Raw genomic sequence first — 27,814 nt, forward strand, 5'->3', positions numbered from 1 at the left:
TCTTACCCCAGTCTTCATAGGTGCTCAATCTCACAAAAATAGAGGACAAGCTGGGGTCTGCCCAGTGTCCATCCAGACATCTGGAGAGAGGTGGGAGGAGTGGAGGTGGTTGGTAGTTAGGAGGGCAAGGCCGCTTTAAAACCAATAGGCCCTGAGGGTTGTCAGACATTGAGCTCCTGGCTTTTTACTGTGGTAACACTTTCCTGGGGAGTATGTCTCACGGATGGAACATTTAGGGGGTAGAGTGGTGGGGTCGGTCCTTATGTGTGTGCTAAGTTAAATATTTATAAGATTTACGTTTGGCAGCTTATAATATGTGTTGAGAAGAGAAGTTATTGTTATAACAAAAGGCTGCCTGGATCTTTAATTTAAAGACCATTGTTCCCTTCGGTCTTAAAATATAGTGCAAAAGTATTCACCTCCTTGACATGTTTCTATTTTGTTGCATTACAACCTGTAATTTAAACTGATTTTTATTTGGATTTCATGTAATGGACATACACAAAATAGTCCAAATTGATGAAGTGAAATGAAAAAAATTACTTGTTTAAAGAAATTCAACAAAAAAGAAATACGGAAAAATGGTGCGTGCATATGTATTCACCCCATTTGCTATGAAGCCCCTAAATAAGATCTGGTGCAAACAATTACCTTCAGAAGTCACATAATTAGTTAAAATAAAGTCCACCTGTGTGCAATCTAAGTGTCACATGATCTGTCACATGATCTCAGTATATATACACCTGTTCTGAAAGGCCCCAGAGTCTGCAACACCACTAAGCAAGGGGCACCACCAAGCAAGCAGCACCATGAAGACCAAGGAGCTCTCCAAACAGGTCAGGGACAAAGTTGTGGAGAAGTACAGATCAGGGTTGGGTTATAAAAAAATATCAGAAACTTTGAACAACCCACGGAGCACCATTAAATCCATTATTAAAAAATGGAAAGAATATGGCACCACAACAAACCTGCCAAGAGAGGGCCGCCCACCAAAACTCACAGACCAGGCAAAGAGGGCATTAATCAGAGAGGCAGCAAAGAGACCACAGATAACCCTGAAGGAGCTGCATAGCTCCACAGCGGAGATTGGAGTATCTGTCCATAGGACCACTTTAAGCTGAACACTCCACAGAGCTGGGCTTTACGGAAGAATGGCCAGAAAAAAATGAGCAAACGTGTTTGGTGTTCGCCAAAAGGCATGTGGGAGACTCCCCAAACATATGGAAGAAGGTACTGGTCAGATGAGACTGAAATTGAGCTTTTTGGCCATCAATGAAAACGCTATGTCTGGTGCAAACACAACACCTCTCATCACCCCGAGAACAGCAGGTAGCCTAGTGGTTAAAGCATTGGACTAGTAACCGAAAGGTTGCAAGATTGAATCCCTGAGCTGACAAGGTAAAAATCTGTCATTCTGCCCCTGAACAAGGCAGTTAACCCACAGTTCCTAGGCCGTCATTGAAAATAAGAATTTGTTCTTAACTGACTTGCCAAGTTAAATAAAGGTGGGGGGTGAATAGTTATGCATGCTCAGGTCTTTAGTTTTTGTCTTATTTCTTGTTTGTTTCACAATAAAACATATTTTGCATCTTCAAAGTGGTAGGCATGTTGTGAAAATTAAGTGATACAAACCCCCTAAAATCATTTTTAATTCCAGGTTGTAAGGCAACAAAATAGGAAAAATGCCAAGAGGGGTGAATACTTTCGCAAGCCACCGTAGACTTGATCTGAAGCCATTCTTGTGATTATCGTGATTTTGCTATTCATTGTGTATGTTTGTAGGCCTATGTAGCCAAATTGTATTTATGATCGTATGTTATCCATTCGTGCTTTTTACATGTTCTATTTATATCTGTAAATCATCCAATGACATCAAGCCACACCCGGCCATGACTGCATACACCTGTGTGTCCTTCCAAACTATATAAACTAGTGACCCGCGTTGTTAGTCATTATAGCCTGATGAAGACAGCTTGGCTGTCATTATAGCCTGATGAAGACAGCTTGGCTGTCATTATAGCCAGATGAAGACAGCTTGGCTGTCATTATAGCCTGATGAAGACAGCTTGGCTGTCATTATAGCCTGATGAAGACAGCTTGGCTGTCATTATAGCCTGATGAAGACAGCTTGGCTGTCATTATAGCCTGATGAAGACAGCTTGGCTGTCATTATAGCCTGATGAAGACAGCTTGGCTATCATTATAGCCTGATGTAGACAGCTTGGCTGTCATTATAGCCTGATGAAGACAGCTTGGCTGTCGTTATAGCCTGATGTAGACAGCTTGGCTGTCGTTATAGCCTGATGTAGACAGCTTGGCTGTCATTAAAGCCGGATGAAGACAGCTTGGCTGTCATTAAAGCCGGATGAAGACAGCTTGGCTGTCATTATAGCCTGATGAAGACAGCTTGGCTGTCATTATGGCCTGATGAAGACAGCTTGGCTGTCATTATGGCCTGATGAAGACAGCTTGGCTGTCATTATAACCTGATGAAGACAGCTTGGCTGTCATTATAGCCTGATGAAGACAGCTTGGCGGTTGTTATAGCCGGATGAAGACAGCTTGGCTGTCATTAAAGCCGGATGAAGACAGCTTGGCTGTCATTATAACCTGATGAAGACAGCTTGGCTGTCATTAAAGCCTGATGAAGACAGCTTGGCTGTCATTATAGCCTGATGAAGACAGCTTGGCTGTCATTATAATCTGATGAAGACAGCTTGGCTGTCATTAAAGCCTGATGAAGACAGCTTGGCTGTCATTAAAGCCTGATGAAGACAGCTTGGCTGTCATTAAAGCCTGATGAAGACAGCTTGGCTGTCATTAAAGCCTGATGAAGACAGCTTGGCTGTCATTAAAGCCTGATGAAGACAGCTTGGCTGTCATTAAAGCCTGATGAAGACAGCTTGGCTGTCATTAAAGCCGGATGAAGACAGCTTGGCTGTCATTATAACCTGATGAAGACAGCTTGGCTGTCATTTTTACCTAATGAAGACAGCTTGGCGGTTGTTATAGCCTGATGAAGACAGCTTGTCTGTCATTATAACCTGATGAAGACAGCTTGGCTGTCATTTTTACCTGATGTAGACAGCTTGGCTGTCATTAAAGCCTGATGAAGACAGCTTGGCTGTCATTATAACCTGATGAAGACAGCTTGGCTGTCATTATAACCTGATGAAGACAGCTTGGCTGTCATTTTAACCTGATGAAGACAGCTTGGTTGTCATTTTAACCTGATGAAGACAGCTTGGCTGTCATTAAAGCCTGATGAAGACAGCTTGGCTGTCATTTTTACCTGATGAAGACAGCTTGGCTGTCATTAAAGCCTGATGAAGACAGCTTGGCTGTCATTAAAGCCTGATGAAGACAGCTTGGCTGTCATTAAAGCCTGATGAAGACAGCTTGGCTGTCATTAAAACCTGATGAAGACAGCTTGGCTGTCATTATAGCCTGATCAAGACGGCTTGGCTGTCATTATAGCCTGATCAAGACGGCTTGGCTGTCATTATAGCCTGATGAAGACGGCTTGGCTGTCATTATAGCCTGATGATGACGGCTTGGCTGTCATCGTAGCCTGATGAAGACAGCTTGGCTGTCATTGTAGCCTGATGAAGACAGCTTGGTTGTCATTTTAACCTGATGAAGACAGCTTGGCTATCATTAAAGCTGGATGAAGACAGCTTGGCTATCATTATAGCCTGATGAAGACAGCTTGGCTGTCATTAAAGCCTGATGAAGACAGCTTGGCTGTCATTATAACCTGATGAAGACAGCTTGGCTGTCATTATAACCTGATGAAGACAGCTTGGCTGTCATTTTAACCTGATGAAGACAGCTTGGCTGTCATTATAACCTGATGAAGACAGCTTGGCTATCATTAAAGCTGGATGAAGACAGCTTGGCTATCATTATAGCCTGATGAAGACAGCTTGGCTGTCATTATAGCCTGATGAAGACGGCTTGGCTGTCATTATAGCCTGATGAAGACGGCTTGGCTGTCATTATAGCCTGATGATGACGGCTTGGCTGTCATCGTAGCCTGATGAAGACAGCTTGGCTGTCATTGTAGCCTGATGAAGACAGCTTGGTTGTCATTTTAACCTGATGAAGACAGCTTGGCTATCATTAAAGCTGGATGAAGACAGCTTGGCTATCATTATAGCCTGATGAAGACAGCTTGGCTGTCATTAAAGCCTGATGAAGACAGCTTGGCTGTCATTATAACCTGATGAAGACAGCTTGGCTGTCATTATAACCTGATGAAGACAGCTTGGCTGTCATTTTAACCTGATGAAGACAGCTTGGCTGTCATTATAACCTGATGAAGACAGCTTGGCTATCATTAAAGCTGGATGAAGACAGCTTGGCTATCATTATAGCCTGATGAAGACAGCTTGGCTGTCATTATAGCCTGATGAAGACAGCTTGGCTGTCATTATAACCTGATGAAGACAGCTTGGCTGTCATCGTAGCCTGATGAAGACAGCTTGGCTGTCATTGTAGCCTGATGAAGACAGCTTGGTTGTCATTGTAACCTGATGAAGACAGCTTGGCTGTCATTTTTACCTAATGAAGACAGCTTGGCGGTTGTTATAGCCTGATGAAGACAGCTTGTCTGTCATTATAGCTTGATGAAGACAGTTTGGCTGTCATTATTGCTTAATGAAGACAGCTTGGCTGTCATTAAAGCCTGATGAAGACAGCTTGGCTGTCATTATAACCTGATGAAGACAGCTTGGCTGTCATTATAGCCTGATGAAGACAGCTTGGCTGTCATTAAAGCCTGATGAAGACAGCTTGGCTGTCATTAAAGCCTGATGAAGACAGCTTGGCTGTCATTAAAGCCTGATGAAGACAGCTTGGCTGTCATTAAAGCCTGATGAAGACAGCTTGGCTGTCATTAAAGCCTGATGAAGACAGCTTGGCTGTCATTAAAGCCGGATGAAGACAGCTTGGCTGTCATTAAAGCCGGATGAAGACAGCTTGGCTGTCATTATAACCTGATGAAGACAGCTTGGCTGTCATTTTTACCTAATGAAGACAGCTTGGCGGTTGTTATAGCCTGATGAAGACAGCTTGTCTGTCATTATAACCTGATGAAGACAGCTTGGCTGTCATTTTTACCTGATGAAGACAGCTTGGCTGTCATTAAAGCCTGATGAAGACAGCTTGGCTGTCATTATAACCTGATGAAGACAGCTTGGCTGTCATTATAACCTGATGAAGACAGCTTGGCTGTCATTTTAACCTGATGAAGACAGCTTGGTTGTCATTTTAACCTGATGAAGACAGCTTGGCTGTCATTAAAGCCTGATGAAGACAGCTTGGCTGTCATTTTTACCTGATGAAGACAGCTTGGCTGTCATTAAAGCCTGATGAAGACAGCTTGGCTGTCATTAAAGCCTGATGAAGACAGCTTGGCTGTCATTAAAGCCTGATGAAGACAGCTTGGCTGTCATTAAAGCCTGATGAAGACAGCTTGGCTGTCATTAAAACCTGATGAAGACAGCTTGGCTGTCATTATAGCCTGATCAAGACGGCTTGGCTGTCATTATAGCCTGATCAAGACGGCTTGGCTGTCATTATAGCCTGATGAAGACGGCTTGGCTGTCATTATAGCCTGATGATGACGGCTTGGCTGTCATTGTAGCCTGATGAAGACAGCTTGGCTGTCATCGTAGCCTGATGAAGACAGCTTGCTTGTCATTTTAACCTGATGAAGACAGCTTGGCTATCATTAAAGCTGGATGAAGACAGCTTGGCTATCATTATAGCCTGATGAAGACAGCTTGGCTGTCATTAAAGCCTGATGAAGACAGCTTGGCTGTCATTATAACCTGATGAAGACAGCTTGGCTGTCATTATAACCTGATGAAGACAGCTTGGCTGTCATTTTAACCTGATGAAGACAGCTTGGCTGTCATTATAACCTGATGAAGACAGCTTGGCTATCATTATAGCTGGATGAAGACAGCTTGGCTATCATTATAGCCTGATGAAGACAGCTTGGCTGTCATTATAGCCTGATGAAGACAGCTTGGCTGTCATTATAACCTGATGAAGACAGCTTGGCTGTCATCGTAGCCTGATGAAGACAGCTTGGCTGTCATTGTAGCCTGATGAAGACAGCTTGGTTGTCATTGTAACCTGATGAAGACAGCTTGGCTGTCATTTTTACCTAATGAAGACAGCTTGGCGGTTGTTATAGCCTGATGAAGACAGCTTGTCTGTCATTATAGCTTGATGAAGACAGTTTGGCTGTCATGATTGCTTAATGAAGACAGCTTGGCTGTCATTAAAGCCTGATGAAGACAGCTTGGCTGTCATTATAACCTGATGAAGACAGCTTGGCTGTCATTATAGCCTGATGAAGACAGCTTGGCTGTCATTAAAGCCTGATGAAGACAGCTTGGCTGTCATTAAAGCCTGATGAAGACAGCTTGGCTGTCATTATAACCTGATGAAGACAGCTTGGCTGTCATTATAGCCTGATGAAGACAGCTTGGCTGTCATTAAAGCCTGATGAAGACAGCTTGGCTGTCATTATAACCTGATGAAGACAGCTTGGCTGTCATCGTAGCCTGATGAAGACAGCTTGGCTGTCATTGTAGCCTGATGAAGACAGCTTGGTTGTCATTGTAACCTGATGAAGACAGCTTGGCTGTCATTTTTACCTAATGAAGACAGCTTGGCGGTTGTTATAGCCTGATGAAGACAGCTTGGCTGTCATTATAGCCTGATGAAGACAGCTTGGCTGTCATTAAAGCCTGATGAAGACAGCTTGGCTGTCATTAAAGCCTGATGAAGACAGCTTGGCTGTCATTTTTACCTGATGAAGACGGCTTGGCTGTCATTAAAGCCTGATCAAGACGGCTTGGCTGTCATTATAGCCTGATCAAGACGGCTTGGCTGTCATTATAGCCTGATGAAGACGGCTTGGCTGTCATTATAGCCTGATGATGACGGCTTGGCTGTCATCGTAGCCTGATGAAGACAGCTTGGCTGTCATTGTAGCCTGATGAAGACAGCTTGCTTGTCATTTTAACCTGATGAAGACAGCTTGGCTATCATTAAAGCTGGATGAAGACAGCTTGGCTATCATTATAGCCTGATGAAGACAGCTTGGCTGTCATTAAAGCCTGATGAAGACAGCTTGGCTGTCATTATAACCTGATGAAGACAGCTTGGCTGTCATTATAACCTGATGAAGACAGCTTGGCTGTCATTTTAACCTGATGAAGACAGCTTGGCTGTCATTATAACCTGATGAAGACAGCTTGGCTATCATTATAGCTGGATGAAGACAGCTTGGCTATCATTATAGCCTGATGAAGACAGCTTGGCTGTCATTATAGCCTGATGAAGACAGCTTGGCTGTCATTATAACCTGATGAAGACAGCTTGGCTGTCATCGTAGCCTGATGAAGACAGCTTGGCTGTCATCGTAGCCTGATGAAGACAGCTTGGCTGTCATTGTAGCCTGATGAAGACAGCTTGGTTGTCATTGTAACCTGATGAAGACAGCTTGGCTGTCATTTTTACCTAATGAAGACAGCTTGGCGGTTGTTATAGCCTGATGAAGACAGCTTGTCTGTCATTATAGCTTGATGAAGACAGTTTGGCTGTCATTATTGCTTAATGAAGACAGCTTGGCTGTCATTATTGCTTAATGAAGACAGCTTGGCTGTCATTAAAGCCTGATGAAGACAGCTTGGCTGTCATTATAACCTGATGAAGACAGCTTGGCTGTCATTATAGCCTGATGAAGACAGCTTGGCTGTCATTAAAGCCTGATGAAGACAGCTTGGCTGTCATTAAAGCCTGATGAAGACAGCTTGGCTGTCATTATAACCTGATGAAGACAGCTTGGCTGTCATTATAGCCTGATGAAGACAGCTTGGCTGTCATTAAAGCCTGATGAAGACAGCTTGGCTGTCATTATAACCTGATGAAGACAGCTTGGCTGTCATCGTAGCCTGATGAAGACAGCTTGGCTGTCATTGTAGCCTGATGAAGACAGCTTGGTTGTCATTGTAACCTGATGAAGACAGCTTGGCTGTCATTTTTACCTAATGAAGACAGCTTGGCGGTTGTTATAGCCTGATGAAGACAGCTTGTCTGTCATTATAGCTTGATGAAGACAGTTTGGCTGTCATTATTGCTTAATGAAGACAGCTTGGCTGTCATTAAAGCCTGATGAAGACAGCTTGGCTGTCATTATAACCTGATGAAGACAGCTTGGCTGTCATTATAGCCTGATGAAGACAGCTTGGCTGTCATTAAAGCCTGATGAAGACAGCTTGGTTGTCATTGTAACCTGATGAAGACAGCTTGGCTGTCATTTTTACCTAATGAAGACAGCTTGGCGGTTGTTATAGCCTGATGAAGACAGCTTGTCTGTCATTATAGCTTAATGAAGACAGCTTGGCTGTCATTAAAGCCTGATGAAGACAGCTTGGCTGTCATTATAACCTGATGAAGACAGCTTGGCTGTCATTATAGCCTGATGAAGACAGCTTGGCTGTCATTAAAGCCTGATGAAGACAGCTTGGCTGTCATTAAAGCCTGATGAAGACAGCTTGGCTGTCATTATAACCTGATGAAGACAGCTTGGCTGTCATTATAACCTGATGAAGACAGCTTGGCTGTCATTATAGCCTAATGAAGACAGCTTGGCGGTTGTTATAGCCTGATGAAGACAGCTTGTCTGTCATTATAGCTTGATGAAGACAGTTTGGCTGTCATTATTGCTTAATGAAGACAGCTTGGCTGTCATTATTGCTTAATGAAGACAGCTTGGCTGTCATTAAAGCCTGATGAAGACAGCTTGGCTGTCATTATAACCTGATGAAGACAGCTTGGCTGTCATTATAGCCTGATGAAGACAGCTTGGCTGTCATTAAAGCCTGATGAAGACAGCTTGGCTGTCATTAAAGCCTGATGAAGACAGCTTGGCTGTCATTATAACCTGATGAAGACAGCTTGGCTGTCATTATAGCCTGATGAAGACAGCTTGGCTGTCATTAAAGCCTGATGAAGACAGCTTGGCTGTCATTATAACCTGATGAAGACAGCTTGGCTGTCATCGTAGCCTGATGAAGATAAATACCACTGATTACCCCTGATTGCCAGATCAGGCAGCTTGCGATGCTAAATATATGTAGGACCAATGTAGTTTTACTACTCTCAATTCCGGTGGACTCGTACCAATCATTTGTTTCTTACTGGTAACAGCTACTGAACGGTGATTATTTTAAAGAACTCCATTATGCAGTCTGACTGTATGTCGAGCAGGTTGACGTTTAGTGTCATGAGTCTTGTCCTGGAGGAAGAATTGAGCGATTTCCCTATAGATACAGTTGAAGTCGGAAGTTTACAAACACTTAGGTTGGAGTCATTAAAACTCGTTTTTCAACCACTCCACACATTTCTTGTTAACAAACTATAGTTTTGGCAAGTCGGTTAGGATATCTACTTTGTGCATGACACAAGTAATTTTTCCAACAATTGTTTACAGACAGATTATTTCACTTATAATTCACTGTTTCACAATTCCAGTGGGTCAGAAGTTTACATACACTAAATTGACTGTGCCTTTAAACAGCTTGGAAAATTCCTGAAAATTATGTCACGGCTTTAGAAGCTTCTGATAGGCTAATTGACATCATCTGAGTCAATTGGAGGTGTACCTGTGGATGTATTTCAAGGCCTACCTTCAAACTTAGTGCCTCTTTGCTAAACATCATGGGAAAATCAAAAGAAATCAGCAAAGACCTCAGAAAAAAATGGGAAACCTCCACAAGTCTGGTTAATCCTTGGGAGCAATTTCAAATGCCTGAAGGAACCACGTTCATCTGTACAAACAATAGTACGCAAGTATAAACACCATGGGACCACGCAGCCGTCATACTACTCAGGAAGGAGACGCGTTCTTTGGTGCGAGAAGTGCAAATCAATCCCAGAACAACAGCAAAGGACTTCGTGAAGATGCTGGAGGAAACAGGTACAAAAGTATCTATATCCACAGTAAAACGAGTCCTATATCAACATAACCTGAAAGGCCGCTGAGCAAGGAAGAAGCCACTGCTCCAAAACCGCCATTAAAAAGCCAGACTACGGTTTGCAACTGCACATGGGGACAAAGATCGTACTTTCCTCTGGTCTGATGAAACAAAAAAATAACTGTTTGGCCATAATGACCATCGTTATGTTTGGAGAAAAAAGGGGGAAGGCTTGCAAGCCGAAGAACACCATCCCAACTGTGAAGCACGGGGGTGGCAGCATCATGTTGTGGGGGTGCTTTGTTGAAGGAGGAACTGGTGCACTTCACAAAATAGATGGCATCATGAGGATGGAAAATTATGTGGATATATTGAAGCAACATCTCAAGACATCAGTCAGGAAGTTAAAGCTTGGTCACAAATGGGTCTTCCAAATGGACAATGACCCCAAGCAAACTTCCAAAGTTGTGGCAAGATGGGTTAAGGACAACAAAGTCAAGGTATTTGGAGTGGCCATCACAAAGCCCTGACATCAATCCTATAGAAAATCTGTGGGCAGAACTGAAAAAGTGTGTGCGAGCAAGGAGACCTACAAACCTGACTCAGTTACACCAGCTTTGTCAGAAGGAATGGGCCAAAATTCCCCCAAACTTATTGTGGGAAGCTTGTGGAAGGCTACCCAAAACATTTGACCCAAGTTAAACAATTTAAAGGCAATGCTACCAAATACTAATTGAGTGTATGTAAACTTCTGACCCACTGGGAATGTGATGAAAGAAAGAAAAACTGAAATAAATCATTATCTCTACTATTATTCTGACATTCTTAAAATAAAGTGGTGATCCTAACTGACCTAAGACAGGGAATATTTACTAGGATTAAATGTCAGGAATTGTGAAAAACTGAGTTTAAATGTATTTGGCTAGGGGTATGTAAACTTCCAACTTCAACTGTATATACCAGCTACAATGTCAAAATTGTCTATCTTGTAAAAATATTTCATTTAAGATTACGGTTAGGCATTAGATTTAGCAGTGTGGTTAAGGTTAGGGTTAAAATCAGATGTTATGATTTTGTGGCTATGCTAGCTAGTGACCACTTTACAGACCTGCCTCCAGAACAAGATTCATTATGAAAAATGCTAACCTCTGGATATGAGCGTCTGCTAACTTACCAAAATGTAAATGTAATTGTCTAGTGTCTATTGGATGTTTTCCATGAAACCCTTTACCTCAGCAGATCTTACACATCAAACCTGTGACATCACCTCTCACTGACAGAATCCATGTTCCCTGTTGTGATGTACTGTAGTAGTATCACTGGCTTAGCTGCACCGAAAAACAAACAGACAAGTACAGTAGGAATAGATAGATCATTTGTATGGCTCATGGTGGTGGAGAAGGCTTGAGAACCTTTGTTGGATTTGGAATATAATTCACTGTCTTGAAGAAATACAGTTTACAGTGCATTCGGAAAGTATTCACACCCCTTGACTTTTTCTACATTTTGTTACGTTACAGCATTATTCTAAAATGGATTAAATCTCCCTCATCAATCTACACACAATACCCCATAATGACAAAGCAAAAACAGGTTTTAGATTTTTTTTGCAAGTTTATTAAAAGTAAAACACTGAAATATCACATTTATATGTCCTTTACTCAGTACTTTGTTGAAGCAACTTTGGCAGCAAATACAGCCTTGAATTTGCATAGCTCCAAAAGCCGCGCTATCAGATATGTTACGAAGCATGGCCTCAGAGATGGGGTGCAGAGGAGAAAGCAGTGAAAGAGCTGGAGCAGTAGACTTTAGCGGGGTTCTCCTGTGGTCTATGGCTCAGTGGTAGAAATACTAATCTCAGAGAGGGCATTGGAGGACAACAGAATGTATGTTAGTCAACTGCTAGGCAGTGTTATGAATGTTCAATGTTTAGTTTTGATATACATTTGGTTGAGTTGTGAACAAACATGAATGTAAAAAAATATATACACTGCTCAAAAAAATAAAGGGAACACTTAATCAACACAATGTAACTCCAAGTCAATCACACTTCTGTGAAATCAAACTGTCCATTTAGGAAGCAACACTGATTGACAATACATTTCACATGCTGTTGTGCAAATGGAATAGACAGTAGGTAGAAATACAGCCTTGAGGCTTCTTGGGTATGAAGCTACAAGCTTGGCACACCTGTATTTGGGGAGTTTCTCCCATTCTTCTATGTAGTTCCTCTCAAGCTCTGTCATGTTGGATGGGAAGCTGCACAGCTATTTTGAGGTCTCTCCAGAGATGTTCGATCGGGTTCAAGTCCGGGCTCTGGCTGGGCCACTCAAGGACATTCAGAGACTTGTCCCGAAGCTACTCCTGCGTTGTCTTGGCTGTGTGCTTAGGGTCGTTGTCTTGTTGGAAGGTGAACCTTCGCCCCAGTCTGAGGTCCTGAGTGCTGTGGAGCAGGTTTTCATCAAGGATCTTTCTGCAGCGATGCTCGGTTCATCTTTCCCTCGATTCTGACTAGTCTCCCAGTCCATGCCGCTGAAAAACATCCCCATAGCATGATGCTGCCACCACCATGTTTCACCGTAGGGATGGTACCAGATTTCCTCCAGACGTGACGCTTGGCATACAGGCCAAAGAGTTCAATCTTGGTTTCATCAGACCAGAGAATCACGTTTTTCATGTTCTGAGAGTCCTTTGGCAAAGAGTCCTTTAGTCTGAGAGTCCTTTGGCAAGCTCCAAGCAGGGCTGTCATGTGCCTTTTGCTGAGGAGTGGCTTCCATCTGGCCACTCTACTATAAAGGCCTGAATGGTAGAGTGCTGCAGAGATGGTTGTCCTTCTGGAAGGTTCTCCCATCTCCACAAAGGAACTCTGGAGCTCTGTCAGAGTGACCATCGGGTTCTTTGTCATCTCACTGACCAAGGCCTTTCTCCCCCGATTGCTCAGTTTGGACGGGCAGCCAGCTCTAGGAAGAGTCTTAGTGGTTCCAAACTTCTTCCATTTAAGAATTATGCAGGACACTGTGTTCTTGGGGACCTTCAATGCTGCAGAAATGTTTTGGTACCCTTCCCCAGATCTGTGCCTTGACACAATCCTGTCTCTGAGCTCTATGGACAATTCCTTTGACCTCGTGGCTTGGTTTTTGAATGGACATGCACTGTCAACTGTAGGACCTTGTATAGACAGGTGTGTGCCTTTCGAAATCATGTCCAATCAGTTGAATTTACCACAGGTGGACTCTAATCAAGTTGTAGAAACATCTCGAGGATGATCAATGGAAACAGGATTCACCTGACCTTCATTTTGAGTCTCATAGCAAAGGGTCTGAAAACTTATGTAAATAAGGTATTTATGTTTTTTTATTTGTAATACATTTACAAAAATTTCAAAAAACCTGTTTTACTTTGTCATTATGGGGTATTGTGTGTAGATTGATGAGAAAAAAACAAGGCTGTAACTGAACAAAATGTGGAAAAAGTCAAGGGGTCTGAATACTTTCCGAATGTACTGTATGCACAGGAAGTCAGGGTACAGTATGATGACTTGGTCGCTCAATTCAATCAAACTCACATCTCGGTATTTACTGTATGTAGTAGCCCTTTTCCTGTGAGCAAATAAAACCCCTGAATGGTTTTGGGTACTGTTAAAAACATATTCTTTAGGACTACCAGGTAGACATCCCTCTCAGGTACCGTAGATGCCAATACTCAGATTAAGAAGTGTGCGTGCATGCGTTTGTAAACAAAGGCACTGTATAAACATTGCAACGGCAGAATACCACCATAAAACAATAATTTGATGGTTCTGCAAGCCTTATGTTATCTCACTGCACAAAAACTGCTGACTTTTCCCCCCACCGCCCAATCAGAGTGCAACATCAACAAACCTGCAGTCAACAGCTGAAATCTACATCTCTAGAGAGTAGAGACTCATATGCCGATTCATATAGCTTCATATCAAACTCATTTTCAGCCTCTTATTCAAGCTCCCCAGTTTACACTAGAGCCAGTGAAGCGCCAGATTGCTGACTCTGTCTACCATTGTGGAGGAGGGGTGGTTTGTTCTGTTGCCTATACAGTGGTTGCTTAATGGCAGGGTTTGACTTTCCCCTTGCAGGACTTGTATCCCCCACTCCCCCAGCATTGGGTAACCAGACATGCTCTTTTTGATTTCTCAGGACCTGGCAGGTCCCCCCCACCGAAACGAATATGTTTCTATGGAGACCAAATAAAACAGTGTAGTCTGAATTTGCATAGCTCCAAAAGCCGCGCTATCAGATATGTTACGAAGCATGGCCTCAGAGATGGGGTGCAGAGGAGAAAGCAGTGAAAGAGCTGGAGCAGTAGACTTTAGCGGGGTTCTCCTGTGGTCTATGGCTCAGTGGTAGAAATACTAGTCTCAGAGAGGGCATTGGAGGACAACAGAATGTATGTTAGTCAACTGCTAGGCAGTGTTATGAATGTTCAATGTTTAGTTTTGATATACATTTGGTTGAGTTGTGAACTAACGTGAATATAAAAAAATATATACACTGCTCAAAAAAATAAAGGGAACACTTAATCAACACAATGTAACTCCAAGTCAATCACACTTCTGTGAAATCAAACTGTCCACTTAGGAAGCAACACTGATTGACAATACATTTCACATGCTGTTGTGCAAATGGAATAGACAACAGGTAGAAATTATAGGCAATTAGCAAGACACCCCCAATAAAGGAGTGGTTCTGCAGGTGGGGACCACAGACCACTTCTCAGTTCCTATGCTTCCTGGCTGATGTTTTGGTCACTTTTGAATGCTGGCGGTGCTTTCACTCTAGTGGTAGCATGAGACGGAGTCTACAACCCACACAAGTGGCTCAGGTAGTGCAGCTCATCCAGGATGGCACATTAATGCGAGCTGTGGCATGAAGGTTTGCTGTGTCTGTCAGCGTAGTGTCCAGAGCATGGAGGCGCTACCAGGAGACAGGCCAGTACATCAGGAGATGTGGAGGAGTCCGTAGGAGGGCAACAACCCAGCAGCAGGACTGCTACCTCCGCCTTTGTGCAAGGAGGAGCACTGCCAGAGCCCTGCAAAATAACCTCCAGCAGGCCACAAATGTGCATGTGTCTGCTCAAACAGTCAGAAACAGACTCCATGAGGGTGGTATGAAGGCCCGACGTCCACAGGTGGGGGTTGTGCTTACAGCCCAACACCGTGCAGGACGTTTGGCATTTGCCAGAGAACACCAAGATTGGCAAATTCGCCACTGGCGCCCTGTGCTCTTCACAGATGAAAGCAGGTTCACACTGAGCACGTGACAGACGTGACAGAGTCTGGAGATGCTGTGGAGAACTTTCTGCTGCCTGCAACATCCTCCAGCATGACCAGTTTGGCGGTGGGTCAGTCATGGTGTGGGGTGGCATTTCTTTGGGGGGCCGCACAGCCCTCCATGTGCTCGCCAGAGGTAGCCTGACTGCCATTAGGTACCGAGATGAGATCCTCAGACCCCTTGTGAGACCATATGCTGGTGCGGTTGGCCCTGGGTTCCTCCTAATGCAAGACAATGCTAGACCTTGTGTGGCTGGAGTGTGTCAGCAGTTCCTGCAAGAGGAAGGCATTGATGCTATGGACTGGCCCGCCCGTTCCCCAGACCTGAATCCAATTGAGCACATCTGGGACATCATGTCTCGCTCCATCCACCAACGCCACGTTGCACCAGACTGTCCAGGAGTTGGCGGATGCTTTAGTCCAGGTCTGGGAGGAGATCCCTCAGGAGACCATCCGCCACCTCATCAGGAGCATGCCCAGGCGTTGTAGGGAGGTCATACAGGCACGTGGAGGCCACACACACTACTGAGCCTCATTTTGACTTGTTTTAAGGACATTACATCAAAGTTAGATCAGCCTGTAGTGTGGTTTTCCACTTTAATTTTGACTCCAAATCCAGACCTCCATTGGTTGATAAATTGGATTTCCATTGATTATTTTTGTGTGATTTTGTTGTCAGCACATTCAACTATGTAAAGAAAAAAGTATTTAATAAGATGATTTATTTCATTCAGATCTAGGATGTGTTGTTTAAGTGTTCCCTTTATTTTTTGAGCAGTATATATACAGTGGGGGAAAAAAGTATTTGATCCCCTTCTGATTTTGTACGTTTGCCCACTTACAAAGAAATGATCAGTCTATAATTTTAATGGTAGGTTTATTTGAACAGTGAGAGACAGAATAACAACAAAAAAATCCAGAAAACCGCATGTCAAAAATGTTATCTAATGATTTGCATTTTAATGAGGGAAATAAGTATTTAACCCCTCTGCAAAACATGACTTAGTACTTGGTGGCAAAACCCTTGTTGGCAATCACAGAGGTCAGACGTTTCTTGTAATTGGCCACCAGGTTTGCACACATCTCAGGAGGGATTTTGTCCCAATCCTCTTTGCAGATCTTCTCCAAGTCATTAAGGTTTCGAGGCTGACGTTTGGCAACTCGAACCTTCAGCTCCCTCCACAGATTTTCTATGGGATTAAGGTTTGGAGACTGGCTAGGCCACTCCAGGACCTTAATGTGCTTCTTCCTGAGCCACTCCTTTGTTGCCTTGGCCGTGTGTTTTGGGTCATTGTCATGCTGGAATACCTATCCACGACCCATTTTCAATGCCCTGGCTGAGGGAAGGATGTTCTCACCCAAGATTTGACGGTACATGTCCCCGTCCATCGTCCCTTTAATGTGGTGAAGTTGTCCTGTCCCCTTAGCAGAAAAATACCCCCAAAGCATAATGTTTCCACCTCCATGTTTGACGGTGGGGATGGTGTTCTTGGGGTCATTGGCAGCATTCCTCCTCCTCCAAACACGGCGAGTTGAGTTGATGCCAAAGAGCTCCATTTTGGTCTCATCTGACCACAACACTTTCACCAGTTGTCCTCTGAATCATTCAGATGTTCATTGGCAAACTTCAGACAGGCATGTATATGTATTCTTGAACTGGGGGACCTTGCGTGCGCTGCAGGATTTCAGTCCTTCACGGCGTAGTGTGTTACCAATTGTTTTCTTGGTGACTATGGTCCCAGCTGCCTTGAGATCATTGACAAGAACCTCCCGTGTAGTTCTGGGCTGATTCCTCACCGTTCTCATGATCATTGCAACCCCACGAGGTGAGATCTTGCATGGAGCCCCAGGCCGAGGGACATTGACAGTTCTTTTGTGTTTCTTCCATTTGCGAATAATCGCACCAAATGTTGTCACCTTCTCACCAAGCTGCTTGCGATGGTCTTGTAGCCCATTCCAGCCTTGTGTAGGTCTACAATCTTGTCCCTGACATCCTTGGAGAGCTCTTTGGTCTTGGCCATGGTGGAGAGTTTGGAATCTGATTGATTGCTTCTGTGGACAGGTGTCTTTTTTACAGGTAACAAAGCTGCGGTTAGGAGCACTCCCTTTAAGAGTGTGCTCCTAATCTCAGCTCGTTACCTTTATAAAAGACACCTGGGAGCCAGAAATCTTTCTGATTGAGAGGGGGTCAAATACTTATTTCCCCTCATTAAAATGCAAATCAATTTATAACATTTTTGACATGCGTTTTTCTGGATATTTTTGTTGTTATTCTGTCTCTCACTGTTCAAATAAATCTACCATTAAAATTATAGACTGATCCTTTCTTTATCAGTGGGCAAACGTACAAAATCGGCAGGGGATCAAATACTTTTTCCCCCCACTGTATATCCCTATATATATATAATCAACATGTCATTGAATTTAGGTTAAAAGTTTGGTCAAAAAAAGACGAAATGCCCTTACGTTGATTCAACATCATCACATTCATTTTTTGGGTTGAACGGACGTGGACATAACATTGATTCAACCAGTTTTTGCCCAGTGGGTGGAGACTTAGTCTACATATAGAATAAATCTCTATATATGGGTCTGGATTGACATAATCAAATGCTGTCTGCTTTATACAAATGAGATGGAACTGATGCTGTTTTAAATGTGCATTGTTACTCATAAAGTTGTTTATTTTATCACCTAAAACATCGCAAGAACATTCTTCTTTTGGTAATTTAGTTCACTCTGAAAATGCCCTCCCTCCCTCCCTCCCTCCCTCCCTCCCTCCCTCCCTCCCTCCCTCCCTCCCTCCCTCCCTCCCTCCCTCTCTATATATTGCTGTCATTAAATGATCCCACCACTAATCCAGCTCTCAGTCCACTCAGAGATGGAAAAAGGCAGTGCGTGCGTGTGAAGTCTGTTCTGCAGAAACATGCTGGAGTCATTATCAGCTTGTAATTGATGATTCTGCGTCAGTTTTTCCATCTTTTGCAGCAGCTGTACCTATTGGGTGTGACTGAATATATGTGCTGTTAGACAAACAAGTAGCTTAGAGCTGCGTACTGCAGGTGCTCTGTCTGGGCGGACAAGATGGCGACCGAAAGGTGTTACTGCCAGGTATGGCTTATGTCTGGTGTAACTGGTGTCAACAGATTGGTTTTGTAAACCTACAGCCAACATCATCTGCATGCCCGAGCCAAGGCCAATGTACTCATATTATATAATCCTCAAACTCTCCTGTGTTGTGGACATCCATTTTGAATTGTTAATGTGTTCTGAGTAGGAGGAGTAAGCTGATGCATGGTATTTGCAACACCATGATTGTATGCGTTTGATTTTCTCATACATCCATGCTGAAATATGGATTTACTTTGAACTTTCCCATAAAAGCATCTCTGTATGACCATGTCAGTCACATTATTTTATCAATCCCTCCCTCTCCGCCTGGCCAGGTGTGTGTGGAGCGGCGGCAGCAAAGGATGGTGAAGAACCGTGAGTCGGCCACGCTGTCTAGGCTGAGGAGGAAGGAGGCCCTGCAGGCCCTGGAGGCCCGTCTCAGGGGGGCGCTGTGTGAGAACCAGAGGCTGCTCCAGGAGAACGGATCCCTCAGAACCCAGCTGGACGGACTGCTCACTGAGGTGAGACGGGATAGAAACACAGGGCCCCTGTGTGAATACTTTCCAAACGTATCCTTACTTCCTCGCTTCCTGAAGCAATCACTGATCTGACACAAATTGATATGTTTAAGTGAGGGTTCCATTCCACTGCTTTCACATATGCACTGACTTCAGACACCAGATCGCCCACTCATACAGATGTAGGATCTTAATTTGATCACCCTATTGCAGGAGAACTTTCCTGCAATGCAGGACGTTTTAAACTTGTAGTGTATTTGAGGTTTAAAAAGGCTTCTGAAGTGTGTAATTTCCACTTTCCCTTACAAAAAATGTATCAACCCCTACAAAAATGTCCATTAATCTTAATCAACATAATAATTCACATTTTCTGTTGCTGCAGCTTTATTTTCCTGCTGGAGCAAACTGGTTCAAATTAAGGTCCTACATCTGTAGAACTCATCCATTTCTATTTCTCGCGTCTTTGATGTGCAGTAATCACTGATCTGGGATGATTTGATACAGTTGCCAGTTCAGAGCTTGTACTGATCCAGTCAGGGAATTTTTCTGCACTTTTCTTCACAGAACACTATGCTAAAGGTGACAGCTCCAAAGAGACGGGCTGTGTGTCTCATGGTCGTCCTGGTGTTCTTCGTGCTCAACACTGGTCCCCTGAGGTATGTCTGTCTGTCTGTCTGTCTGTCTGTCTGTCTGTCTGTCTGTCTGTCTGTCTGTCTGTCTGTCTGTCTGTCTGTCTGTCTGTCTGTCTGTCTGTCTGTCTGTCTGTCTGTCTGTCTGTCTGTCTGTCTGTCTGTCTGTCTGTCTGTCTGTCTGTCTGTCTGTCCTGTCTGTCTGTCTGTCTGTCTGTCTGTCTGTCTGTCTGTCTGTCTGTCTGTCTGTCTGTCTGTCTGTCTGTCTGTCTGTCTGTCTGTCTGTCTGTCTGTCTGTCTGTCTGTCTGTCTCGTCTGTCTGTCTGTCTCGTCTGTCTGTCTGTCTGTCTGTCTGTCTGTTCGTCTGTCTGTCTGTCTGTCTGTCTCGTCTGTCTGTCTGTCTGTCTGTCTCGTCTGTCTGTCTGTCTGTCTGTCTGTCTGTCTGTTCGTCTGTCTGTCTGTCGTCTGTCTGTCTGTCTGTCTGTCTGTCTGTCTGTCTGTTCGTCTGTCTGTCTGTCTGTCTGTCTGTCTGTCTGTCTGTCTGTCTGTCTCGTTCGTCTGTCTGTCTGTCTGTCTGTCTGTCTGTCTGTCTGTCTGTCTGTCTGTCTGTCTGTCTGTCTGTCTGTCTGTCTGTCTGTCTGTCTGTCTGTCTGTCTGTCTGTCTGTCTGTCTGTCTGTCTGTCTGTCTGTCTGTCAGTCAGTCAGTCAATGGGGGGCTTTTATGTCAGCCAGCCAGTCAGTCATCTCTTTGCCGTGTCCAGAGCCCGATAATTCACAAACATGCTGTATAAATTACACGTTTTCTCCCAATGTCTCAGAAAAAGGGCCAAATCCAATCTTTTTTTTTCTCACGGAGGAAGGCTTCGGAAAGTTGGCTGAGAGTCGGGAGAGGAGAAGGGCTCTCTTGAGTTTTCCATACGCTCAGGCTTCCCAGAATCCCAGAACTAGGAACAGGGGAGCGTTGCTTCCCTTTCACGCCGGCCGGTTCAGAAATGAAACCTGGAGATCAGCTTATTTATAGACTCCAAATGTATTCTATCACTCCGTTCCGATTGGACATGTTCCTTTGAATCCTCTCAATAAACCCTGGCCAGGGACAGCGAACTTTCGCTAATGTTTCCAGTCATAGCTCAAGTCAATATCAAATGTTTTTTCAATTATTAAGGTCCTGCTGGGTTTATCTTTTGTCACTCACACGTTTTGGATTCATTTCCAGGCATTTAGAAAAAGGCATTGGTTAGGGGTGTGTTTTTTTATATGGGGTGTGTTTTCATTTGATACTATTGCACAAGATTTTGACCACTCTTTGGCATTATTGTGTTGAGTACCTCTGTCAAATCTTACTGGGTCTCGTATTGTTTTGGCTCGAGTAGGAGGCCACAAGTTTATTATCCTCTTCTCTGTGTGTGTGTGTGTGTGTGTGTGTGTGTGTGTGTGTGTGTGTGTGTGTGTGTGTGTGTGTGTGTGTGTGTGTGTGTGTGTGTGTGTGTGTAATGTGTGTGTGTGTGTGTGTGTGTGTGCGTGCGTGCGTGCGGGTGCAAGTGTGCCTACATGTGTGTGTGTGTGTATATGGGTATGTATGCTTGTGTGTGTGTGTCTGTGTGTGTGTATACATAGGCTTACGGTGCGTGGCCTTCAGATTGCAGGTCTGTCTAAGACTAAGGCAAAGCAACTGGCAAGGTACTGCTCTGTTTCAGCAGTTATGGGCAGCCTAGCTGGGTGGAGAAGGTTCTGCTCTGTTTCAGCAGTTATGGGCAGCCTAGCTGGGTGGAGAAGGTTCTGCTCTGTTTCAGCAGTTATGGGCAGCCTAGCTGGGTGGAGAAGGTACTGCTCTGTTTCAGCAGTTATGGGCAGCCTAGCTGGGTGGAGAAGGTACTGCTCTGTTTCAGCAGTTATGGGCAGCCTAGCTGGGTGGAGAAGGTTCTGCTCTGTTTCAGCAGTTATGGGCAGCCTAGCTGGGTGGAGAAGGTACTGCTCTGTTTCAGCAGTTATGGGCAGCCTAGCTGGGTGGAGAAGGTACTGCTCTGTTTCAGCAGTTATGGGCAGCCTAGCTGGGTGGAGAAGGTACTTTTTGTATCCTAAAGTGCCCTTGTATCCAAGAACTTTGAAATGTTTGAATCATTCCTTGATGTAATGTGATTTGTGGATTCAGATAAAGTATTTAAAATTTAGCCTAGAGCGTAAATTAAAATCTTAGATTTTTTTTCACACACAATGATTTAAGTTACGCCTCTCCTAAGCCAGGTGAAGTCTCTGTGTGGTTTTAAGTCTGTAGTCTGACCACAATGACCAATCCTCTACTTCCTGACCTGTTGTTGTGATCACTATTCTTCTTGTCTTCATCACCCGTCTTGCTTGTTTCAAGCTTGTGTGCATTTTGACCTTTTTCATAAAACGTTTGAACTTTTTGAGAAAAATGTTTGAATAGCCTTTATGGATTTATAACAAATTAAACACTACCATGAAATTGTCAAATTGAAACTTTTTTTGATCTTTGTAATGGCTTTAGCCACCATTGTATGTGAATGCGTGTCTGTGTGTGTCTGTGTGTTTGTCTATGTTTGTGTGTGACTGATTCACTGCAGAATGATTCGGTCCTCTAAGGGAAATGCTTTAAGGTCTGTAATGCTCTAATGTTCTTGAACATGTGTGTGTTAGTCCATGTTGTTTTTGCCATGTTTGGCATGGCTTGTGTAACTGAAGACCCTGTCCCTCTGGTCTCAGTGTGTGGGAGTCAGAGCCCAGCAGCTCAAGTCTGTCCACGGGGATGCCACAAAGCAGCCGTCATCTGCTCAGCTTCTCCCCCGACCTACAACAGAGGAGAGGGGAGGAAACACCAGCCCCCCAGTCCCCATTGGAGCCGATGGACGCTCAGTACCCACAATCCCACCAATCCCAGGACAGGTAATTACCACAACAAGAACATGAGGGGTCCTCGAGAGTTTCTGGCCCAATCTACATATAATGCTGTGTACTGTATGCACACACGGACAGACGGACGGACTGAGGGAGGGAGAGGGAGAGAGAGGGCGGGGGGCCTACTTGCTTTGGTGCAGCGCTATGTAACAAGGAGATCCAATGGTTTCTGCTAAGTCTTTCACTGACTTCTGATTAACAAGTCTATTTACACATCGAGTGCATTAGAAGAGTTAGGCACAGGCTTGGATTGATAGGCTTTAAAGTCACATCTTTGCTTTTGCAAAATGCTCACGAACCAGGAATAATATTTTGTTTTTTAAAAAGGACAAAAAAGCTGAATTAAAGAGAAGTGGGTACCCTCAAGTGTTGGCTTTTGGAGGAGAATCGGATCCATCCAAGAGAACTTCATACTGTCCAGGGTACCAGAACTGTAGAGGAATTGGCCGGTCGTTTCAGTTTGACTAAGCATCTATTTCCAGCCCTGTTTTCTTTGTTGGAATGGAAAGATTGCTCATTTTATCTTGGTGATAATATCCATGTATTTATTTATTTATGTATTTATTTATTTATAGGGGACAGTGCACATGAATCAACATCAATATTACAGTAATGCAACATCCATGTAAATGTGACGGGGTTAGCCAAAAGCTTATACAGGACTCATATATTTACCTTAATTAGACTCATCATTCTGTGGTGAAAAATCACTGTGTTGAATTGGAGTGTTGCAAGCAGAGCACAATATAATAGTATTACTCGTGGCGTCTCTTTTTAGTGGCCAGTTTAATTTGAACCAACTTGGCAAAATCAAACTGTAATGTTGTCTCGCAAGTTTCCTCTATAACATCAGTGTATAATTTCAGCACTAGTTATACTTGTGTTGTGTATACAGGTGTAGGATCTTAATTTGAGCCAGTTTGCTACAGCAGAAAAACAATCCTGCATCAACAGGAAATGTGAATTATTATGTGGATTATAATTTATGGACATTTTTGTAGGGGTTAATACATTTTTTGTTGGGGCAAATCAAGAAAAACATTTCTACGTGGAAATGAGAAATACACTACAAGTTTGCATTTAATTCTTATAAACAAAATAGTGATGAAATTAAGATCCTACATCTGTATCTCACTCAGTCAAAGATTTTGACCTTGCTGTGTACAAGTCATATAGTTGACTGAGTATTTATTTTGGCACGAGTGATACAAAGCACACAACAGAGGCCTTAAGAGATGACAGACATATTTGCAGACAGCATGCGCTGTGCCGTGGATAAGCCCTCCTGTATATCACTCCTGCAAACAATCTATTGATCTCCAGATTGACAGACTATTTATATACTCCTGGCTCACCACCGGTTGTCCCCATGTGTCCAGCTCCCTGCTACAAAGTACTACATAACTTCACTACAAATACCTTGTAGTAGTACAGCAGAAGGCTAACTGGAAGGCTTGGAGAAGGTTACACAGTTTCCCACTGAGAGAGACCACTTAAGGAGTGGAGCATTATGTAACCGATAGCTTGGTCATCTGGGCCCAGGCTATAGAACACAATACTGAATGTCATCAAAGTTTATGTGTGTGGACTCCTCCTTTTTGGCTTATGTGCCTGTTCTCCACCCTATTGTGCTGTTCTGATCTGAAGCCCAGGGCTCATCCGGACAAGTGGATGTTCCACACAGATTTCGGGAACAGACCATTTATCTAACTATTCCCAGGAGAAATCCAGTCCAACCTCTGTGCTCCTGCTGTGTGTGTCTGTGCCTACCTGCGTTTGTGTATGAAGAAGATCCCACTGGCTCTGCTGGTTATTGTTGCAGCTGACTGAGCAAAACTCCGTAAAACTTATCAACTCAACCCGTTATTTAGTTTATGACATCATTCATCAACTCAACCCGTTATTTAGTTTATGACATCATTCATCAACTCAACCCGTTATTTAGTTTGACATCATTCATCAACTCAACCCGTTATTTAGTTTATGACATCATTCATCAACTCAACCCGTTATTTAGTTTATGACATCATTCATCAACTCAACCCGTTATTTAGTTTGACATCATTCATCAACTCAACCCGTTATTTAGTTTATGACATCATTCATCAACTCAACCCGTTATTTAGTTTGACATCATTCATCAACTCAAGCCGTTATTTAGTTTATGACATCATTCATCAACTCAACCCGTTATTTAGTTTATGACATCATTCATCAACTCAACCCGTTATTTAGTTTATGACATCATTCATCAACTCAACCCGTTATTTAGTTTATGACATCATTCATCAACTCAACCCGTTATTTAGTTTATGACATCATTCATCAACTCAACCCCTTCTTTAATGTATGTCATCAATAATCAACTCTACGCCATCTTTATTTATGACTTCGTTAATCAACTCAATTCCTTCTTTAATGTATGACTTAATTCATAAACTCAACACCTTTAATTTATGACATCTGTAAGAACCGACGCTGGAGATGAGCAGCAGGTACAGGGAGTACACATTTAATGAACGGACAAGTGACAGAACAGGAACAGCGTCAGAATGGGGAACAAATGACATGACAATATGCTGAAGTCAGAGAACAACCTCGGGAACAGACTGATATAGGGGAGGTAATGAAAGCAGGGGATTGAGTCCAGGTGAGTCCAATGAATTGCTGATGCGTGTGACGAGGGAAGCAGGTGTGCGTAATGATGGTGGCAGGAGTGTGTAATGCTGGGCAGCCAGGCGCCCTTGAGCGCCAGGGAGGCGTGACAACATCATTCATCAACTTAACCCGTTCTTTCATTTATGACTTCATTCATCAACTTGTTTTGTCTATTGAGTCATCTGCACAGTTTTTGCTTCAGATGCTCATTTAGAACTGATGAACACCTGGGACGTCCAGAGTAAGTGACTGGTATTCCGGTTAATGCATTAAGGTCCATAGACCACAAAGAAAACCCACAACGTACCGCAGCATGGTCCTGTAGCATATCAGCAGCTGAATCACAACGAGATCACAGAGGGGAGGGGAATGTGTTGTTGATGATTGTTTCCCTCGCTTCCCGGCTCTCTCTTAATCTACCCCTTTGTTTCTGTTATCTCTCTTTCTCTCCCACCTCTCCTCATCCCTCCCTCACTCCCTCGCTCCCTTTCCTCACCCCTCCCTCCCTCCCTACCTCTCCTCACCCCTCCCTCCCTCCCTCCCTACCTCTCCCCCTTCCTTACTTCCTTTCTTCCTTCCCCCCCTCCCTCCCCATCTCTGTGCTCTAGGTGGGAGGACTATGCTCCAGAGGACATGACTTCCCACTCTTCTGTCTCCAGGACCAAGTCCCTCCGGTCAGTACTAACCAAGTCAATCTGATCAGTAGCCTTTTACCAGCACATCATTCGGTTCTACAACTGTAGGATCTTAATTTGATCACTCTTTTTTTGCTGAGAACTTTCCTGTATCTTAGTGTGAGCTTCGCGATTGACATATATTCATGAAAACCCACACTAACACACGGTTATATTATCAGTATTGTACTTTTCATGTAGCCTACTTTTGGCCAGCTAATAGCCTCACCACCGTTCAAGCAACATTATGGACTAAACTTTCAAATCCAGTTGCTGCAGGAATATTTTGCTGTGACAATAATGGTCAATTTAAGATCTTACATCTGTACTTAGCCTCAATCTTCCAGCCTTCTTGTCTATATCGCCAGTATGAAAGCAAGATTAGAACATCCAGTTAGGTAAGACTTGGGTACATTGATTTCAGAATTTGAATTCCATATTGAAGTCACGGTGATAGCTACCTCAATTGAGTATCAATGAGTCCACTCAGTACTCTCTGAAGAGCTAGACTTTGTCCTCCTCATTGTTAAGTAGACTCTAATGTGATCCATGTGGACCACTCATCAAACCAAAGTGTTCACCAGTCGTTTTGACGGCGTCACATTGAAAAGATGTGACTGAAAAGATGGATGGTGCTCAGTATAAAAACTGATTGCCCACACTTTAGCTCCACACAATTTTCAAACCGTCACACCATTTGAGAGGGATGAGGTTCATACTGTATGAAAGCCAGCAGCAGCCTTCAACAGCCTTTAAATAAAAAAATCCCTGAAAATCAAACGTTTTATAATTCCGTCATCATAAAATACAATATGGCTACCAAGTTCACTCCCAACATGAATAGAAAGCAAATTTTCTTTCAGGCAATCAATATAATTAATAAAGTATGATTTCTAACTGAATATTGGTTCTTCCCCTCCACTCTAGTCTGGCTCAGAACCTGAGAGGCTGGGTTCATCGACACGAAGAGGAGAGGACCAAGTCCACGCATTCTACCACCGATCAATCCAGACATACAACAACTGATCAGCACACAACCAAAACTGTCCTGGTAGGTCAGACACTCTTCTTCCCAGGTCAGGCAGGTTACATGGCCCTAATAATGAAGACATTTTAAAGTCTGATCAAACGTCAGTAATGATCATTGCTGATTTTTGGACAGGTTAAGCAGTACCTCAGAGGCTATTTAAACTGTCAGTACGTAGGCCAATGTGTACTCCAGTAGAGGTTTCAGGCCCGTGTCAACACGTCTCTCCGTGATGGCCTATTAAGTAGAGCTGCCACAGCAACATAAACAGTTTAGTGAGAATATGTGTGTCTTTCTTGTCACGAGGTCACAGCTGCTGACATCTGACACCATTTGGCTAATATTGTAACGATGTACGCTGAAAGTCGGGAAGCAAGTTCAGGGAGTGAAAACATTTCAAAATAAAAGAACAAAACAAGAAACACGAACAGCGCACCGACATAGAACAGAAACAATGACGACTGGGGAAGAAACCAAAGGGAGTGACATATATAGGGCAGGTAATCAAGGAGGTGATGGAGTCCAGGTGAGTGTCATTCGCCTGTCACCTGCACCTAACGCTGGTGACAGGTGTGCGCCCTAATGAGCAGCCTGGTGACCTAGAGGCCGGAGAGGGAGCACACGTGACAAATAGCTAAATAGTTATGTTTTTGTTGTTAAAACTAACACTCAAATTTAACCTCCGGTTATAAATCCTTCCTTAGGTTAGATTCTGATATTAGTTGATGACATTTGATTTGTTTTTGATATAGCACTTTTTATTTTGTTTTTGACATCTGTTTTGTGTTGTCTTTGACAGCTTAAATAGAGAGGTAGAATACTGGGGGCTATAGGTGAAGTATTACAGTTTCAGACTGGCTTCCATTTGAACTCAGACCCAGTGAGTCAAGTCTGTAGTCTGCTGTGCTGCAGTCAGAATGTGAGGAGCCCAAATCATTAAATCAGTTTTACAGGCCTAAAATTTTGGCCTCACTTGGA

General features: G+C 43.5%; 1 protein-coding gene across 11 annotated transcripts in view; it reads left to right on the forward strand.

Moving 5' to 3' along the window:
• LOC106599111 (cyclic AMP-dependent transcription factor ATF-6 alpha) overlaps positions 1 to 27,814 on the forward strand; it is a 69,752-nt gene that overhangs the window by 12,336 nt on the left and 29,602 nt on the right. For all 11 annotated transcript variants that reach the window (XM_045714575.1, XM_045714569.1, XM_045714570.1 and 8 more), the window contains 5 exons: positions 18,750 to 18,935; positions 19,497 to 19,588; positions 22,286 to 22,465; positions 25,744 to 25,809; positions 26,737 to 26,860. In XM_045714575.1, coding sequence (XP_045570531.1) covers positions 18,750 to 18,935; positions 19,497 to 19,588; positions 22,286 to 22,465; positions 25,744 to 25,809; positions 26,737 to 26,860 — 648 coding nt within the window. The remainder of the gene's footprint in view (positions 1 to 18,749; positions 18,936 to 19,496; positions 19,589 to 22,285; positions 22,466 to 25,743; positions 25,810 to 26,736; positions 26,861 to 27,814) is intronic.

The sequence above is a fragment of the Salmo salar genome, chromosome ssa03 (assembly GCF_905237065.1).
Source record: "Salmo salar chromosome ssa03, Ssal_v3.1, whole genome shotgun sequence".
Taxonomy (NCBI): Eukaryota; Metazoa; Chordata; class Actinopteri; order Salmoniformes; family Salmonidae; genus Salmo; species Salmo salar.